Consider the following 18,309-nt stretch of genomic DNA (forward strand, 5'->3'; position numbering starts at 1 on the left):
CAAAGCGCTATTATTTTCGAGATGAGCTTCACCTTTGGCAGTGTTTGTCTCAGCGCCTGAGCGGCGGTGGTGTGTGTTACGTCCTTGAGTTGGGTCCCGTTGACCTCCAGGATCTGGTCGCCGGCTTGGAGGCGGCTATCCCTGTCGGCCGCTCCGCCAGGATACACTTCCACGATCACGATTCCGTTCTGAAAAGACGCCGTGTGATGTGAACGGTCGGGGGTTCCCGAGGGACTTACCGGCATCGCGGTGTCTTTGCCGCCTACGAAGAATACGCCCAAGCCTTTGTTGTCCGTTGGGATTTCGATCGCGACGTCTTTTCCCGGCGTTATCGGACATGTCGTGAGATCTACGGCGGGTTCTGAACACAAAATTCACCAAATTGGTTGAAAATTCCTAAATTGAGGTGGTGCATGATGCCAGTTCACTCACCGGATTCGAACATTTGCTGCTATCGTTATTATTACATCAAAAAATATCGCAGATAACGGCATTTTTAGCTAATCATCGAGTCAGATTAGGGCTTACGCGGGAAAAAAATGAAAATCTCAACTTTGTGTAAATGAAGTAATTAATTTTTTATGGCGGTTTCCTCTACAGTGTTTTTATCAAAGCGGCTAAGTTTGCTCATAATTTACTTTAGGGTCGAAATAAAATGTGGAATTTTTATTTGGGTCAATCACTTGTTCCTGACGGTGCATAAAAATTGCATGCAAATCAGGAAATTGAGATTAATGAATGGTATTATAAAAAAATTCGGCTACCCAACTAGGCATGAAAAAATTATGTTGACTGTGGGAAAATAAAATCGCCCTTCTGTTAATACCAATTACACTGATTTTTTCAGACTAAAAATATTCTAGGTATTTCACATTAGATATTATTCCTCGTATGTTATTCAAGTTGTTTAATCTAATATTTGAGGGTTCACAAAAATAACTTCCTTGCCAATAACATAGACCAGTCGTAATATGTATTACCACAGTAGTGTCCGGTTATAACGAACTCAGAAAAAGTGTCTTTTTAGCAGTTATTTTTACTTTACATGTGAAATAAAACGAAATAAATGAGTATCTACTGTAAAAAAATGAATCCTTTGCCAAATAGTAATATGCACACTCAGTGAACTATATTGTTGTGCAAATATTGTTAGGGGGTGATAGTAAAGTTCAAAAGTAAAAATAGTGGAAAATAACTCAACTTACTTTATCCAAATATTTATAGTTTTTGAAATATAGAGAGTTTTGGACGGCGAATAAATTTGGCACCAACTAAATAAATCTGATTTCTGAGTTTAGTTCTTCAAAATCTATCACATTGGGTTAAAATTAGCAGAAATATCCACAAAAAATAACTCAGAAAACAAAAATGATTTTTTTGGAAAAGATGCCATTTCCTCTGAAGTTGTTGCAACACCTATATCTCAAAAAGTAGTAAAGGTAATAAAAGTTTGGATAAAGTAGTTGATTGATTTTGACTTTTTTAAGCTCTACTATCATAAAATATTTGCACAACTACCAAATTCACACTGTAATTAGGCTTAAAAACATGTTTTCACCGGTTAAAATGTTTTCAGTCCCTAACTATTTCTTAAAATTCGGTGAAATGTTCGTTAGATCCGGAAGTTCGTTATAAGCGAGTTCACGAACTTATGGAAAGATTTTTGATGCTTCAAAAACAGCACGTTATAAGCGGGTTCGTTATAACCCGACCCCACTGTATTAAGTAAACTTAAAAAGAGTATTGGGGACTTTCTTAAGTCTGTTTTTCATTATATTACGTATTTTTTACTATTGAGACTTCTGGCCACCAGTCTTTTCTTCGAGATGTGAAAACTTCCGAAGCTTTTACAAAAGTCTGTCAACTCAGTAAAACAACTGTGGCAGCTAAACGAATACCATCACTCAAAAGCCTTTTCTTCTTAGTGTCTCAACAGTATTAAAAATAAATTCACGAAGTATTTATTTTTAACTTCAATCGGCCTTAAAATATCTGAAAAGTCATAATATTTGCTAGATTTATTAAACTTTCTAGTCGATACTCAAAAACTCGTGGATCTTTTCATTAAACAATTCATAACTTGAATATTTTTTCAATAAAAACCGCGTTTATTTCAGTTTTGTCTAGTTTTTAGAAAACGTAAATATTTGGACACTTATACTGAACTATTGATATTTTTCTTGCAGTTGTTGAAAGACTAGTTCGAGCTGTCATTCTTGGAACTCCGGAACCATAATTGCTTTAGTCTTGCTTGAGACGAATATAATTTTATTTAGTTTAACTTTTCTTAATTTAACAGATCGGCGAAAACAAAGAAGCGGTTCTTGTAAGTGAGCACAATTTTGATGTAATATGTTTCAAGCCCTCGAGGGAGACAGAAACTTTTCAATCGGGAAGGTTATCGAATATGCTCCTTGAAAATACAAGAGAGTATTCTTAGCACGAAAAATCATCATAAAATTTCAGAATTTCGAACCAGAGATAAATTTTCAAAACTGGAATGTTTTATCACAAAACGAGAAATTGGTAAATTCCGATTAAGTGTAATAGAAACCTAAATTCGCTAAAACAAGAAAGAGTCGGTAATTTGCTTGATGTGCACTAAAGCAAATTACACGATACTGTAATCCAATCATGTTATGCACCATTATGCAATTTCCATTATCAAAGAAAATTTACTTTCATAAGGAGACGGAAAAAATGTGTTGTTGCGAAACAAGATAAGCGAATGACTTAATTACTTTCAGAGTCAAACTCACCAGGTACTGGCGTGCTGGGTCTCGACGGGGGCCCGGAAGAAGGTTTAAGAGTGGGTTTGGAAACGGCGTTTTGTTTGGTGTTGTCAACGGCGTTGGCTTGCGTTACCGCCGAATCTTTTTTCCCCGGATTGGACACGACGAGGTTCACCAAACCCTCGGTCCTCTTCAGCAAGTTGGCGGCCTGCAAAGTCACAAAAGGCTAGAGTCCGCGCGGGCGGCGCACGCGGAAAAAGCGATCTCACCTTAAACATTCTATAAAAATATTTAAACACGGGATAGTACACCGAGTTTACATTGTTTGGCATATGTGGAGGTGTTATCTGGATGCTTTTATCATGTAAACGTTAGATTATTTAATGAACTAACACAACGGTGTATTGTGGATTAAAATAAAAATTGCGAGAGGGGCGAGGGGACATCGAAAAAAGCGGAAAGCCGTACTTACGGTGTCGTAATTGGAGCCGACTAGGGAGTCTTTATTAACGGCCAGGATCATTTCGCCGATTTCTAGGCCGGCCTTAAACACAGCTTTAAGTAAAGAAAGAATAACAAGCGGAAATGAAGCTAATCGGTTACCTTTTCGGCTGAACTGCCCTCTTGGATGTCCGAGATGAATATACCTTGGCCCACTTCCGCATGCTTGCCTTCTATTATCATTATACCTAAGCTCTGGTTGCCCTATACACAACAGAGAAAACACACATCGGTCGAGAAGACACTCGGGATGATGCAATGACGACTGATCGGACGCATGGGCACGCAAAATTATTTGCAAATTTTAAACAATCGGCGCCTTTACTTTCGGAAAATTAACTCGATTTCTTCCCAATATTCGGAAAAAAAGACAGCAAAAAAGTCGCCTTCTCTGCCCTACAGGCATTTTTAGTTGAAGTCTTTGTTCGTTGTAATCAATTAGGACCCAAAAAATGCGGTTTTGCAAACTTCTGTATAAGTGGAAGCAATAAACAATTATTTTTGTACATTTCAATGAGGAATTCTCTAACTTTTCAATATTTATTTGAGTGTGGAAAAGTGTAAGATTTCAAATTTTCAATATATTCTTCACCCAATTTAAAAAAAAAATGTGTTCAACCAATGAGTTCCAAATAAACCCAATGCTTCAACTTCAACTCGCCACTTTGGTTTGCGTGTGGGTTAAGCTTCCTCCGTTTGTTATACAATATTCCTGCTACGATGATTAAAAATTCAGTCAGAAGTGTGTAACAAATAGTATTAGAGTCTATAAGAAGATTATACTATGCCGAAAAACTATATTATATAATTATATTTACCACACTTTTGCAAAAATTGTTTAAAGTACCGAGCCACACGCAAACCCTAGTGAACTGACCCATACAGGCTGTTCCGTCTAAACCCCACATAAGATGTATTGAAAGTTCTAATAATAAATTTATCTGAAAATTTGTATACAACCATAATCTCTTAGGTCCTGCTCAATAAAAAAATTTCAAGATGCGACTCTTCCGATTATTCCAGAAATCGCTATCAACTGCCTTATTTTAAATGGGAAGCTATATTTTTTAATGCGTTTTTGGATTACTAGAGTTATTTTGAGATAGTTTTCATAAGCTGTCCTTACCTAAATTTAACCGTTTACGAAATATTTACTGTTTTTAATTTTTTTTTGGATTCGCACCTTTCAGTTCTAAAATCGATAACTCTGCCATTTTTAAAATTTTGAAAATATTTTTCAGCTAATTTGAAAGAGAAAGCCCTAAGTCTTTTCCTTGTTGCTTTCACATTTCTAAAAAAAGGTAACAAATCCTATTTTTGTAAAGTTAAGTTTGTAGAACTTTAAGCACTCATAACTCATTTTTTTCAAGTTTTATTTCAATAAATGACAAAGAATTTAATTCTGCATTAACATTTCCTATACTTATGAATTTTATGACGTTTAATAGTTTTCAAGTTACAATAACTTTTTGTTGGGATTGAGAAATTCATTAACCATAGGTCTTTTGCATACGTTGCCATGGAAAAGACAAAAAAAATGTGAAAAATTAAAGTTTTTCAAACCAACATTCAATGAATTTATTTTGTTTTCACGGAATGGATAACACAATTTTGAACAGAAATTTGTCCTTGGAAATTATCACAGAATGGTGTAGGAAATGCTAATACAGATAGATGCAGAAAACAATCCACCTCCATCTAGTAAAATAAAAATTGGGACATTCCATCTGAAAAAATTAAGTTATGGATACTTGAAGTTGTCCAAACTTTTGGGTTTATTACCTTTTTTCCGATTTTGAACACACTAAAGAACAGATATGGCTTTCTCTTTCATTTCTCCAAATATGATTTCGAAACCTTTAAAACTAAGAGAGTTACCGATTTTTTAAGTGACAGGTACAAATCCAAAAATTTTCAAAAAATCTTAAATATCTCAAAAACGGTTAAACTTAGTTATAGAGAAAGCTGATAAAAACTCCCATAAAATAACTCAACTAATCCAAAAACGCAGTGAAAAACATAGCTTTCCATTTAAGATAAGAAAGTCGATAGCGATTTCCGGTATATCCGGAAGTGCCGCCGTGTTAAAAATATTTTCATTGAGCAGAACTTACCGGATTATGGCTGAGTACTAACTTTCAGATGAATATCTATTGGAACCTTTAATATTTCTAATGTGAGGTTTAGACGGAACAGCCTGTATAATACTATTTTTTTCAGCCAAAATGTGTTTTTTATCTTTGCTTCGCCTCAATAAAAAATCTCACGTTTACACCTATTTCAATTGTATTTCAGAAAGTATCAAATGTATTACAGAAATTCATGTATAACACAATGTATCTTTTCTGAAATGCAATTGACTAATCTGAAATACATTTAAAACTTTCTGAAATTAATCTGATACATTCTGAACTACAATTGGAATTGGAATTGTAGTTCTACATCATTTTGTAGTAAAGTAGAACTACATAGAATGGAAAAAAAATAATCGTTGCACAAACAGCTATTAAAAAAATCCACATTTTTTACGTGCGATTAATTAAACAAGTCTTAGAAATTGAACACACAATAAAAGAAAAAATAGAACAGCATTATTCCGTTCGATAATTCCGTTCTATTTTTTGTTTTGTTTACCCTAATTTTCTTAATTTCTTGTTTAATTGAAAAGTCTTTAAATGCTTAGATGTAGTAAATTCTCGTATCTTTAGTCTTAATACTTTCGTCATAAAAGTATTTTCATCGGAAAAGTAATAATAAATAAAGGGTACGTTTTCAGTTAAATATAAGGTAAACTTTAATAACTCTATAACTTTTTAAAGATCCAAAACTAGAGAAAACAAGTTCCTAATTATTTGTTTTGTCTTTTCATAACAAATTTGCATTTGACTTTAGATATAGGCGATAACTTGAAGTCGATAATAACAAACTTATTTTTAAATTTAATGTAAGTCTATTTTTAACAACCAGCAGTTCCATAAATATTTATTTATTAATTAGTACAAAATACAAATTTATCTGATAAGAACAAAAAACTTGATTGTTTAAGTCTTTTTAAATGTTGTAATATTTGTAATAGAAGAAACATTCCATGTTGTTTTCTTATTTTTCATATAAAAAGGGAGAAAAAATATTTCACATTAGGGCCAATTTAAACACTGTTTGGAAAAAACTGAGTTATTTATTTCTGCATAATTAAAAGAAAAAACGAAACGATTCAAAAAAATTGTTTTTTAAGTAGCATAAGCATCACCACGTTTGCTCCAAAGGTCTCTAATTTATGATCCTGGATAATGTAAAATATACAATTTCGCCATAAAATTGTATGAATTAACGTAATTATGCGAGCGTCGAGTGGCTCATATTCGTTTTCAAAGCTCAAACGGTTTGCTTTTTCCCTTTTATTTGTTTCTCCACACTCCATCGCTCTTTCAAAAGCACTATTAGTCCTCGTGTTCAATTTCGAATTTTTATTAACCTCGTAAAGAACGTTTATTAAAATCCGCGTGCTCAATTCGCCCCGACGCCCATGCGTCATGTGCCCGTTCCGAAAAAAACGCACACCTTCTGTTATGTATAGTGAGTGTGTGGTGCGTGATCGCCAGTGTATTTAGCAAAAATCGTGTATCGGTGAATGAAAAATGAGTGATAATAAACTACTCATTACCTTTTTGATAGCGACGGTTCGTACATTGGGATAGCTAGCGCTAAACTGCTCCTCGGAGGCCTGCAGAAACAAAACAAACCTCAAACAACACACAGCAAAACATGCCGCCAAAAATAATCATTTACTTTGTCCAGTTTAAATAAGTGATTCTGCAACATTTAAAACATCGGATGCATGACAAGCCAACATCGTTTCGAAAAGGAAAAAAACTGAAAAATCGACGCGATCGTCGCGGCAATAGCGCCGCAAATTATATGCGATGACCTTCGCGATGTTAATTACAGGCAATTTAGGTGAAATTGAGAATATAAGAAAATTACAGCGTTGTCCGGTTTTCTCGAGCGTGTGGCACTAATGGAGATCTAGAGTTCGGTTCAGAAATTTTTTTTATTAGCGTAAATAACCAGTTGTTATCGTATTAATAGCCTTCCGTTTTATTGGTAGTGTTTTATTCGTATTGGCAGATTTTTATCACCGGAAGTGGCATGATAACAGGTCGTAATTACCTCAAGGTTACCCACACGGCTTCGCTTCCAAAATGGCTATTTACATATTCATTTTCATATGGTTACGCTTTTGGACAACGAGATCACGAATTTATTGCCGGCATTTTTTACAGAAATTTCGGACGGAATAAGGAAAGTCACAAAATGTGTGCTGTTTACATATTTTCATTTTTACGAGAGATATTAAATGTCGTAACATTTCGAAAGTGCAGACATTAAGTTTACAATAAAATATGCCACAAAACACGGCGAACTTTACATTGAAATACTCAAACTCTGCCACAAAATGTCAGAACTTATGATGTACAAGTACATACTCTATTTAGGTTTTCCCATAATTAATTACGGTAATTAAATGAACTATACTCGCACAAGGTGCTGAAGTTTTCAGTGAAAAAATAACTAAAAAGCTAAAATAAAAATTTTCATTTCTATCCCGACTTTTATGTACACATATTTTTCTTTTTTTTTTCATTCTTTATTTTTAAATTGATAGCTGGAGCAAAAATGTAATTCTAGAGTAGCAAAACGGGAAAACTTTCATTATAAAAATGGCTCGTTAATCGGATATCAGACCAATTTACGAACTTAATGTTATTATTAATTCCCTTCCGTCCCTAATGAGAAAAGCTGTGTAAAAAATTTGATGTAAATTTGCAATATTTAGCAAAACTTTTAATTACCTACACAATTTATCGCCCAATAAGGACCTAATTTATTATTTTGCCGTTATCTTAATTTTATTTAATTAAAAAATAAACTGAAATCCAATTTTGCTATTATTTGTGAAAAGTTTTGTCTCTTACAAGGAGCAGCTCATAAAAATGTTACCATGTAGATTCTGTAATCAATGGCTTAATTTATTATGAATTTGTCAATTTGTTGGCGATTGTAAACAAAAATTTTGTAACGTAATCTCTTGTGCTCGTTGCGAGCGCGATTTGCGAAGCAAAATTTAAAAATTAATTCATGAGAACATGGTGCCAGTTTAATTATACGGAAGCTGTGGAAAACTGAGTAATAAGATTAAGAGTATTTCGTGTTTGAAAACCAGAAGTCTTTTAAACAACTCGGGAAACTCACCTCCTCCGCCAAGGAAACTGGAAATTGTGTGATGGGCTTAACTGCGATGTCATCGATGGCAGTTTTCCGCCTGTAAAAAAGCAACGTCATCAACACAAACCTGGAGAAAAGCACCACAAAAAACTGTTCAACTCAAAAGGTAAAAATTCGTACCGCAACAGAAGGAAATACTGAGGGAATAACAGTGTTAACATAACTTCGCAACCTTAACGGCTGACATATGCATGTTTATAAAAAAACTCGTTCTGCCAGCTCTAATAGTAAATTTAATAAAAACAAACAGAATAGGTATTTAAACCTTGAAGCGAGGCGAGGAGGACAGAACGATTTTAGGTGATTTTTACGACGGGATGGGTCTCGGAGACTCGATTATGCATTTATATGCAAAAGGACGAGGACGAGGTCGAACTTCAGCTCGTGTTTATCCTGAAAAAGGCCGGTTTACACAACACCAACGCGTATTGCGGGCTGCCTGTCCGATGGAGACAATTACCGATAATCCACAGCTCATGCAAGGGTTTACGATTTTGTCGACGCTAATAAATGCGACTCGACGATTTAAATAAAGGTCAACGAGGGGTCGCACTACTTACCGAATTATTTCCTGCTGGGAATTTCTACAAAACACAGCGTCATTTTAGCGATGGCTAAACTGACACGTAATGGCTCTTTAATTAATTAAAAAAAATACGTCGATTGAGTTAATTAATTGTTTTTAACTTAACTAAATAATCCCATTAGTGGTGGCTGCAAATATTTATCTAATAAAGTCTGCTTTATTTGTGTGTGTTATCGGAACCCGGATATAATTTTTAACAGCTTTTCCTGAATTAGTAATTGTTTTCTATTTTTAGCTCCGGTAATTTCAATTCTGCTACACTTTTGTAACAGTAACAGCGATTATCCAGTTTATACTAATTACAGAAAATTATCGGTTAAGTTTAAATACTGTGGATTTTTTAAGTGGAAAATTAGAACAAGTTTGCGGCCTTGGTTGCACTATTTATGTTACGATCAAAATTTAATTTAAATTCAGAAAAAAGTTGCAAGAATAATAAATAAGGATTTCGGGTTTTATTAAAGGAAACTAAGGAAAATTTTCTAGCCGGATTTAGTAAATAAAAAATTTATTGAATCCTATGTAAATGTACTCGTCGTTTCATTTGCAAGTAGCGGTAGGTAATAAAAATGATAAGGTTGTCTATAGTGATATCTCCCTACATACATAAATACATAATAACGTAACGGTAATTCACCTTTGCGTCAACAATTTTGATTGTTTTTCACTGGAAAAAATATCTGAAATCAAGTTAGAATTATCAATGAATGTGTTACAAAAATGGAAACACGGACGCTTCAATTTGCTTTCATAAGCGTCGTTTATTTTTTTATTTACCTGTCAAATTTTCGGTCGTACCTAAATTGTAAATGCTTTGTGTTACATACGGATACATAAAACAACGTACAAATAAAACGCTCCCGTTTTCGATAGTTCCGTTAATGTCACCAGAGAGCGCAGTTGTTCAATTTCATCTAAGTTCTCAGAGCAATAAATTTAAGAAATGCTTCTGTAATTGACAAACAAAAAAATATAGGCAGATAGAGCATTAAATTCTCAATAAGAGATAAACGTAATGCAAAAATTTTATGGTAAACTACGAGTATTTAAATAAAAATTTCAAACTTTTGCCAATTTGTACTCTGCCCCATATTTTTCAAAACCCTGCGAATACGGTTCATTCTTTACAACTTTTTTCCGAACATTTATCTTGTATTGTAACCGCATTAACAGCGTTTTGAAAGATATTAAATAACTTTTTTCTCAGCTTTCTCATCAAAATTTTAGTAGTGAGAATTCAGAACTCAACACTTTTGCATTTTTTTAAGTAATTAATGGCTTGGTTGAATTTAAATTAATTTAAAACGACTTGGCGCCAAGATGATATAATGACGCTCGAAGCGCCCTCATTTTTCGTCAACCGTACTTTTTTGGGTTCAGAAAATCCTGCTACTTTGTATCTCGTTTCGTCTCCTAAGTTATAGTCCTCCGTGGCGGTAGACAATTTTAACTTAATCATCTATTCACCTGGATTATAATTGATAAATGAGGATTTTTCAACAAGAGTAATTTTATAATTACATGCAGACACCATTAAATTACAAATATAAACAAGTATCTTTTTTTCTAATTTTGTTTCAAAAATATACTAGTTTGACCTAGATATGAAAGTCAGTGCAACTTATTATAAACTTGCAAATAAATACCAACCTTTTTCCCGATTTTGCGATAAGTGGTGCGGATAAGATAAGCAAGGATAAGATCTCCACATTCTTGTACCTAATGTGTTTATGATGATAAAGTTCGTAAAATTTGTGTGAAACCCATTACCCTTGACAATTTTCTAAAGAAGTTGATAAGAGACCGGTTTCCCCGGAAGTGATTATCACAGTGAAAAAAACCCAACAATGAGTAGAACTGTCAAACTCGTATGATATAACACGTAAACAGATCTTGTCCGGTGTATGTTGGATAGTGATCAAGAATTTCGTTTATTCACGAATGAAAATTTCCCGTGGAAAATTCGCGCTTCCATTCGCACCTCGCCTTGGGATTAGATCTAAGCAAAAGAAAATGAAGCGGCGCGCATTTTTACCTTAATATAATGACTTTAAAAATCGGTCCAGAAAGGCCTTTAATGATAGCGGAAGCGTTCAAATGACAGCGTCCATGTAAAACCACACCATTCACCTATAACAAAAAACCAACATGACACATGTGTAAGTACAGACCTTTGGCCGTAACACTGCAGGAGGAGATTCATGTCCGCACACCGTCGCACTCGAGCGAAAAATAAACAGCGCCTCTTATCAGTGATAAAACGCGGCAGGATTTGGTCAACGACGACGACTCGCCCAATTTTCCTCCTGCTGGCTCGACTTACCTCGAGTATCTCGTCGCCGATTTGGATGCCTCCCGTCTTGTAAGCCGCGCCGTTCGGATTCAGGCCGCACACGAAAACGGCCATGCAATTGCGGTCCTTGTGACCGGCCAAACTCAGGCCCAAACCTTGACTGCTGCGCTCCAGTTGGACCATAAGGATTGTGTGACCCAGGCTGGCGTATTTCTTCTTCACCTTGTCTGAAAATAAACGCCGAATTCACATTTTGAACAAGTATTATTGGTTGCATACAGAAAACCGCATCTTCACACTCCATTTTTTAAACCCACTTTCAACCAAAATTTCCTCAAAAAATGTTCAGAAATCGTACGCTGCGCATTTATTCAAGATGCTAAGAAAAAGTATTAGATTGGAAAGAAAGTTTTAGCCTTTGCATGTTCAGAGAATGAAAAAGATTTAGATTATAATAGTACACAGTAGATAGTAGTTATACACTGTCGATTTTATTTTACTGAACAGCACATAACACACAACACCACTGCTCGTATGTGCAAATGACATTAAACATTACTTCCAAAAGTGTTCAGACCTTTAACGAATTACTAGTATTACTAATTAGTAATAAGCTAATTAATTTTTGCATAACCAAAGCTATATCCCATTTCAGTTCATAGTAGAATTGTAACAGCGCATTTGAATTTTTCGGGGTGAAAATTAAAGCACAAATTGAGAGTTTTTGTACAGCGACACGTTTTGAGCTAAGAAATCCCACACAGAAACCCTCAATTTGTGCTCCATTTCACTCCAAAAATTTCAAATGTGCTGTTGCAAAATACTACTATGAACTGACATGGGATATATTTTTTGTAATTGATTAAAAATATCGAAAGTTATACCAATATATTAAAATGAGGCAAGTAATCTCGACGAAAAAAATTATCTATCTTTGCTTCCCATTTTATCTAAACTTTTTGAAAAGCTATTAATGCCCAAAATCTTGGACTACCTTAACGATAATAACATATTGTCTAAAAGTCCATTTGGATTTATAAAACAATGATCTACATCTCATGTTAGTTCTAGCTTTTGTTGACTACATATGAGGCCTTATTTCTAGATCCTAGAAAGGCTTTTGATACAGTATCACATGATATATTATTTAAAAAAAATTGCCTACTATAATAAAGACTCTGATAATGTTAAATTAAATGGTTCGTATTTGAAAGATAGAATTCAAAAAGTGAGCCTAGATGGTCTCTTATCTGGAGAATGTTACATAAAGCACGGCGTTCCTCACGGGTCTATCCTGGGACCACTCCTAATTTTGATGTATACCTACGTATAAACGATTTGCCACAAATTTTTGTCAAAATTTTCAATTTGACTGTATGTCACATATTACGAGTAAAACAGTACAAAACGCCGAAGATACTACTTTGTTAAGACAGGAAGTTCACTACATGATATTGATGTCGTAGGTTAACAGTATTCTAAACCCCTAGTCATATTGTTAACGACTGGACAAATTGTAAATGCGACTGAAAATTTTAGGCGTTTTATAAAACGCCTAACCAGTTTTCATCTTTTTATAAAATACCTATGGATCATTTACAATACGACTGAAACGAACCTGCATTATTTGGGTGTATTATATTTAAATTTATATTATAAATTATCGTTTTAAAATGCTGGAAGACACAGAAAGCAATGTCTTCATTAATAAAGGATTGTATTATCAAAAACTAAAAAAAATTACGAAGACAACTGATAAATATAGAAAGAAAAATTAACCCCAAAATCAAAATACTACAGGGGAATTATTGATAGTTGTGCAAATTTCAGAGGGTCATAGTTGTGATAGCAGAACTTAAATAAGCAAAAATAACAACTTGCCTTATCAGAATGTTTACAGTTATTGAGATATAAGGATATTTGTCGCGAATAAATTTAAATCTGAAGTGCAATTATACTGTTTTTTTTTCTTATTAAACTACCTAACTACAATAAAAGGTAGAATTTTATATAATGTTTGACGGTATTTTTCTTTTATTTTTTCTTTTCAAAGTGGACAAAACAGTGTGATTCTTAAATAGACCGACATTCTACGTAAAAACGTATACACATTATTGTGTGAGGACACACTGGTGTAATAACAGGGATTTTTAGGCTACAACGTCGGGCTATAATAAGAGTGGTGGCTGAAATTCCTTACCGCAAAGATTTTTTTTTTCCAAAATTCAAGATAATTAAAAAAAGGGATCCATCTTAAACTCTCTTTATAAATATAAGAAATAGACTCCTTTGTTTTAATAACAATTTACGATTGACTAAAGCAAGACATGGCATCAATTACTAAAGTAGTAATATCATCCCAAACAAACAGTTCCATAGGAACACCACTGCTCAGCAAAATAAAATATTCACTGTATATCTTTTGAAAGCTTATTTTTATTGCCTTTAATTTGACGTAATACACACGATATAGTCCAGTTTGGCCAAAAATCGTGAAAAAACCTGCAATTCACACAGAAGTAACAGAAGCAAGTCGTAGATTATGTTCCATATTAGATAGGAACCAACTGCAGATGTTGGGACAGAAAATTTCCTGAAGAGCTATGCAAGATTTCAACTAAAAGAAGCTTTTTTTTGGTATCACTCAGAATTGTACGTTGGAAGCTGCTTCCACGAGGCCAAATCGTAACATCGGATGTCTTTTGTGTCAAAATCGACCGCGTACAAAAAATTCTACTTGCACAAGGAGTCAACACTGCTCAGAGGGTCGAAAGTAATGGCAAATAAATGTATAAAAATTTGTTGTAACTTTTATTTTGATTTGTAATTAAAATCAAAAAACGGGCTAAATTTTCTTTCCAACCTTTCCAACTGGAAACTGCTCCTGGCCTCTTGGCGCACTCGTGCTTAAAATTTGGGCAAAACGGCCCGCAGGGTGGTTGTGCAAGCAACGTGTGTGTAAAATTTCGTCGTGATATGCTTCAAAACTTGCGCTTAAAACGCAAAATCAAGTCAGCCACAACGGCTTTAATTACAGAAGTTGCACCTCAACAATTTTCATTGACTCCGTCTCTAGTTCTTGTCTCTAATAGAAGTGATAGGTGTATCTATTTAATCTAGATTTAAATGGAACTTTAACGATTACGCTTGTCAGATACACGTGAAATGGGTCTCGCTATAATGATGACACATAGAATTGGGGTGCTAAGTTGTGATATTTTGCCATAAATAGTAATTTTCATGTAATTTGTGGTTAATGTAATTGGCATGTAATTATTTATGATGAGTGGAATTAAGTGTGCAAAGTACAAAATGAGTTGAAATTTTGTTGCACGAATTCGTTTCCGGTTATAAAATTTTACGATCGATCAGAAGCAATTAAACTAAAAGTTTTGATTCTAGGCATTGGACTAGTCTCAAATTTAATAAAAGATGAAATCGGAAAACGAAATTTGTCGTAAGTCGTTTAGAGTTTCAAGTGGAAATCAATTTAATTCGCCGAAGTGAATTTTGCTCTCTTTGGAATGGAAAACTAATTATTTTGCAAAATTTACATCTTTGTTAGCGGAGAAAATAATTTTTTTCTTGCATCGAGTTTCCAAAAAAAATCCAATTGAATAGAAACTTTCGATACTTTTTTTCCGTTTATTAGGTCCGTTTATTTCATTTTCTTAAAAAAGATTCATTCATTAGGAGTCAAAATCACAAAGTGTCACTATGTTGAATGGAAATAGGTTCATTTACAATTTCTTGCAACGTTACGTGTCTTCTCAAACGTCGACAGGAATGTTGAATTTCTTGCCAAAGTAAATCGTGCCAAAAATTCAAATCTAAGCATATGTCACAGTAAATGCCAAAATATAATGATTATCGCTCACGTATATAATTTACATTTATTATACACTTTCTCGGTGCAGCAGTAAATTCGGAACTAATTTGTTGAAATAGAAAAAAAAATCTGGCTCTCGGCCAAAATTTCGCTACAGGTGGTGGTATATTCTTTTACACCGTTTCAATTTAAAAACTTTTTTTTCTGGCACAGTTGGCAATGTTTTTGTTTTATTTTTAACTTTTCCGTATATTTGAAAAACAGATGGAAGCTCTCGACCTATCCAAATCTAAATTAACGGAAAAAAATTCGGAAAAACAATAAAAGGGCACATCAAGAACAAGGAACAAGCTCTATTTGAATCCCTCTCTTGAACACTGATGTTAGTGTTTTAAATTTATTTCAAGTGAGTGTATCCTTGACATCTTTTAAATAAACAAAAAATAAAAAATTCGAAGTGAATGGCTAATGTTTGGCAAGAATCCGTGCTATTTGAAATGTTTGTTTATAGAACAAAAAGAGATACTTATAATACTTAAAATAGGATGTTCCGTTACGTTTTACTCAACTCGGGAGGAGAAACAACAACCAAAATCGCTTTAACGTAAAGTTATAGAACTGAGAGAAGCTTATCGAAAATCCAAACCTCCGAAAGCTACTCTTACATTATTAACTGAAACTGGAGCGTGTTACTAAATCAAAGAAAAACGCTCGGATTTAAAGTTCCCCCTAAATATTTGTCTTGTTGTTTTCGATTTTTGCGGCCTACATTTTGTTAGTTTTAGTGTACACGCGTACTTACACCGCCAATAAAGTTTACAGTGTAATGGCTGGAAGCTCATAAAACGGCTTTACTGCCGATATTAAAGAGGATGTATTCCGGAAAACTCGCCTTATTCAATAACATGCTCGAAAATAATTCCCTTAAGGAGATCGCCCCGAATTCTAAAATTTTTAATCGAATGGACACCGGTGATGGGATTGTTTACATCCATTAAAACTGTTTTAACGACTTGCGAAAGCAAAGCTTTGTGGTGAGAAACGCTGAATATTTATGGGAGCAGTTCAAAACTACTGTTTTAATTAAGTCCGAAGGCTTTTTTCCACTTGGGAAAGGAAACTTCAAAGGAATTTCGACGAAAAAACGATTCCAACCCAAATGCAGCGTCTCGAGTTTCTCGGGGGATTGGATTAAATGAAAATATCACTCCGGGAGTGACAGATTCAATGGGGATGTTCATATTTTCTCAAGGCGTTTTGGTTTAAACGGAGTTTTCCTAATGGCAGGTCCAATAAGAACAAACAAAAGTTGTTCACTAAAACCTTCATTTTTTCATAGAAAAATTCTTCCGAAACCGTGTGCACAAATTCACAGATGACTTGTTGAAAGCTGAATAATAAACAGAGATTACTTTAATACCACGGAAAGATAAAAGAAACATTCGAAAATTTGCCAGACTAATAGCACAACACATTAAAGGGTGAAGTAAACACATAAGAGCTTTATGAAAAATCAAAACAAACATGAATTAGCACGTGTTTCTTTCAACTAGTTCCTTTGAACCTTGTACGATTTATAAAATTAATTAGCATTTTGTAAACGTGGTTTCGTGTACCAGTTTAACTTGCGGAACTAAATTGAGTTGCAACGAGTACAATAAAACAATAAATCCTGCAGAAATAAACTGTTTTTAGTGTTATGGCCCAACTACTTCAGTCCTAGAGAAGCTAATCCACTTTTATACAAACACATAGATCCTATTTATCGAGTTTTCAACACTGCACATTTGCTTAGATAACAATCGTCTAATTCATCTGAGGGTTTTTACGACTTTCGTATATTTATTCAGTCGCCGATTACGTCCAATCAATTTTCAGAAATCACTCCCGAGATGGATTTTTTCAATCAGTAAAGTGGGTTTTTAAAGGCCCTTTGATGTAATAGAGAAGCAATGTTACATAACTGACTATATGAAAATCCATTAGGTGCCACTAAACTTCCTTCATTGGAATTTATCAATCACCCTAGCAAGATTTTGATGAATTTCTCCCGTCATTAGCAATTCCCAAACTTTGCTTAAATTAATTGTCAACTTTTCATATATGTAACTTCCGGAACGAGTCGACACGCCTTCGCAATGCTTTCCTAATTAAAACGCTTTGTTATGAAAATGCATTTCGTGTGTAGGTTGGGGCAAATGCGATGGGTGGTGTAAACGAAACGAAATCAATGACAGTTCAAACACGAAAATTAATGTTCATGCCAGAAAAATAAGCATAGGATATGTCTCTGGACACCGGGGAGTTTATTTTTACACAAAACTTATGTAACCTGGGTTGTTACAATCGCAATAAAGACGAGTATAAAGTCGGTTGGTCTTGGCAACGCTATGTTCGTCTTAATTGGGAAATCGACCTGGGTGTTGCCCTCTGACGCTGGAATATTTGTTAATGGAAAAGGATCGTGTTTAGCATGGGAACCCAAAAATCCCCAATTGTAAAAAACGCGATAGTTCTTGTCCAGGTTTTGGCAAAAAAGTGTCCGCCTCTGCCCGGAGTTGTTCCGGTGGGTGTTTGGAGCTGGTGGTGACCTTTGACTCACCGAGTTCATACTCTGTTTCCTGATCCTCGGCTATGGTTTCCATGGTTCCATGATCGTGATTGCATCACTACCGTTTCGCCACAATTTTCTTTAAAACTTTTCGACTTTTGGTCGTTTTAGCACGTTTCGAGTCACTGATGATGGTGTTGGAGGCCATCGCGCGTACAAACGATCGAACACCTGCTGGCGTCAATTCGCGTCGATCATCGTCTAAGTGTGTAACAGGGAAAAGCTTTCCGGGAAATTCAGTCGCACTCCTGAAAACCGCCGACGACGATGAGGAACGTCGCGTTATCGACAGGAGGAAGGTCGGGATATAAATAACGAAAAAAATTGATTCGGAGAAAAGCGAGTGAATATTTTAATGGGACATTTTAGCGATACACACGCAACGATACTTGACGGTCGGGTCCAATTGCGATGACCCACGGAACGAATTTATTGACGTAGAATCGACGTAATTAAAATGCATAAATAATG

General features: G+C 34.6%; 1 protein-coding gene across 6 annotated transcripts in view; it reads right to left on the reverse strand.

Moving 5' to 3' along the window:
- Window positions 1–18,309, reverse strand: part of LOC100142047 (inaD-like protein) — a 69,717-nt gene that overhangs the window by 1,030 nt on the left and 50,378 nt on the right. For 2 of the 6 annotated variants that reach the window (XM_015981810.2, XM_015981809.2), the window contains 9 exons: window positions 11,429–11,625; window positions 11,141–11,235; window positions 8,487–8,556; window positions 6,898–6,957; window positions 3,336–3,437; window positions 3,205–3,276; window positions 2,760–2,940; window positions 240–361; window positions 33–188 (listed from right to left, as the gene is read on the reverse strand). In XM_015981810.2, the coding sequence (XP_015837296.2) occupies window positions 33–188; window positions 240–361; window positions 2,760–2,940; window positions 3,205–3,276; window positions 3,336–3,437; window positions 6,898–6,957; window positions 8,487–8,556; window positions 11,141–11,235; window positions 11,429–11,625 (1,055 nt within the window). Of the gene's footprint in view, window positions 1–32; window positions 189–239; window positions 452–2,759; window positions 2,941–3,204; window positions 3,288–3,335; window positions 3,438–6,897; window positions 6,958–8,486; window positions 8,557–11,140; window positions 11,236–11,428; window positions 11,626–18,309 lie in introns of those variants that run through there. The other 4 variants (XM_064355732.1, XM_015981811.2, XR_001575165.2 and 1 more) reach the window with 4 other exon arrangements.

This window comes from Tribolium castaneum, chromosome 3, assembly GCF_031307605.1.
Source record: "Tribolium castaneum strain GA2 chromosome 3, icTriCast1.1, whole genome shotgun sequence".
Taxonomy (NCBI): Eukaryota; Metazoa; Arthropoda; class Insecta; order Coleoptera; family Tenebrionidae; genus Tribolium; species Tribolium castaneum.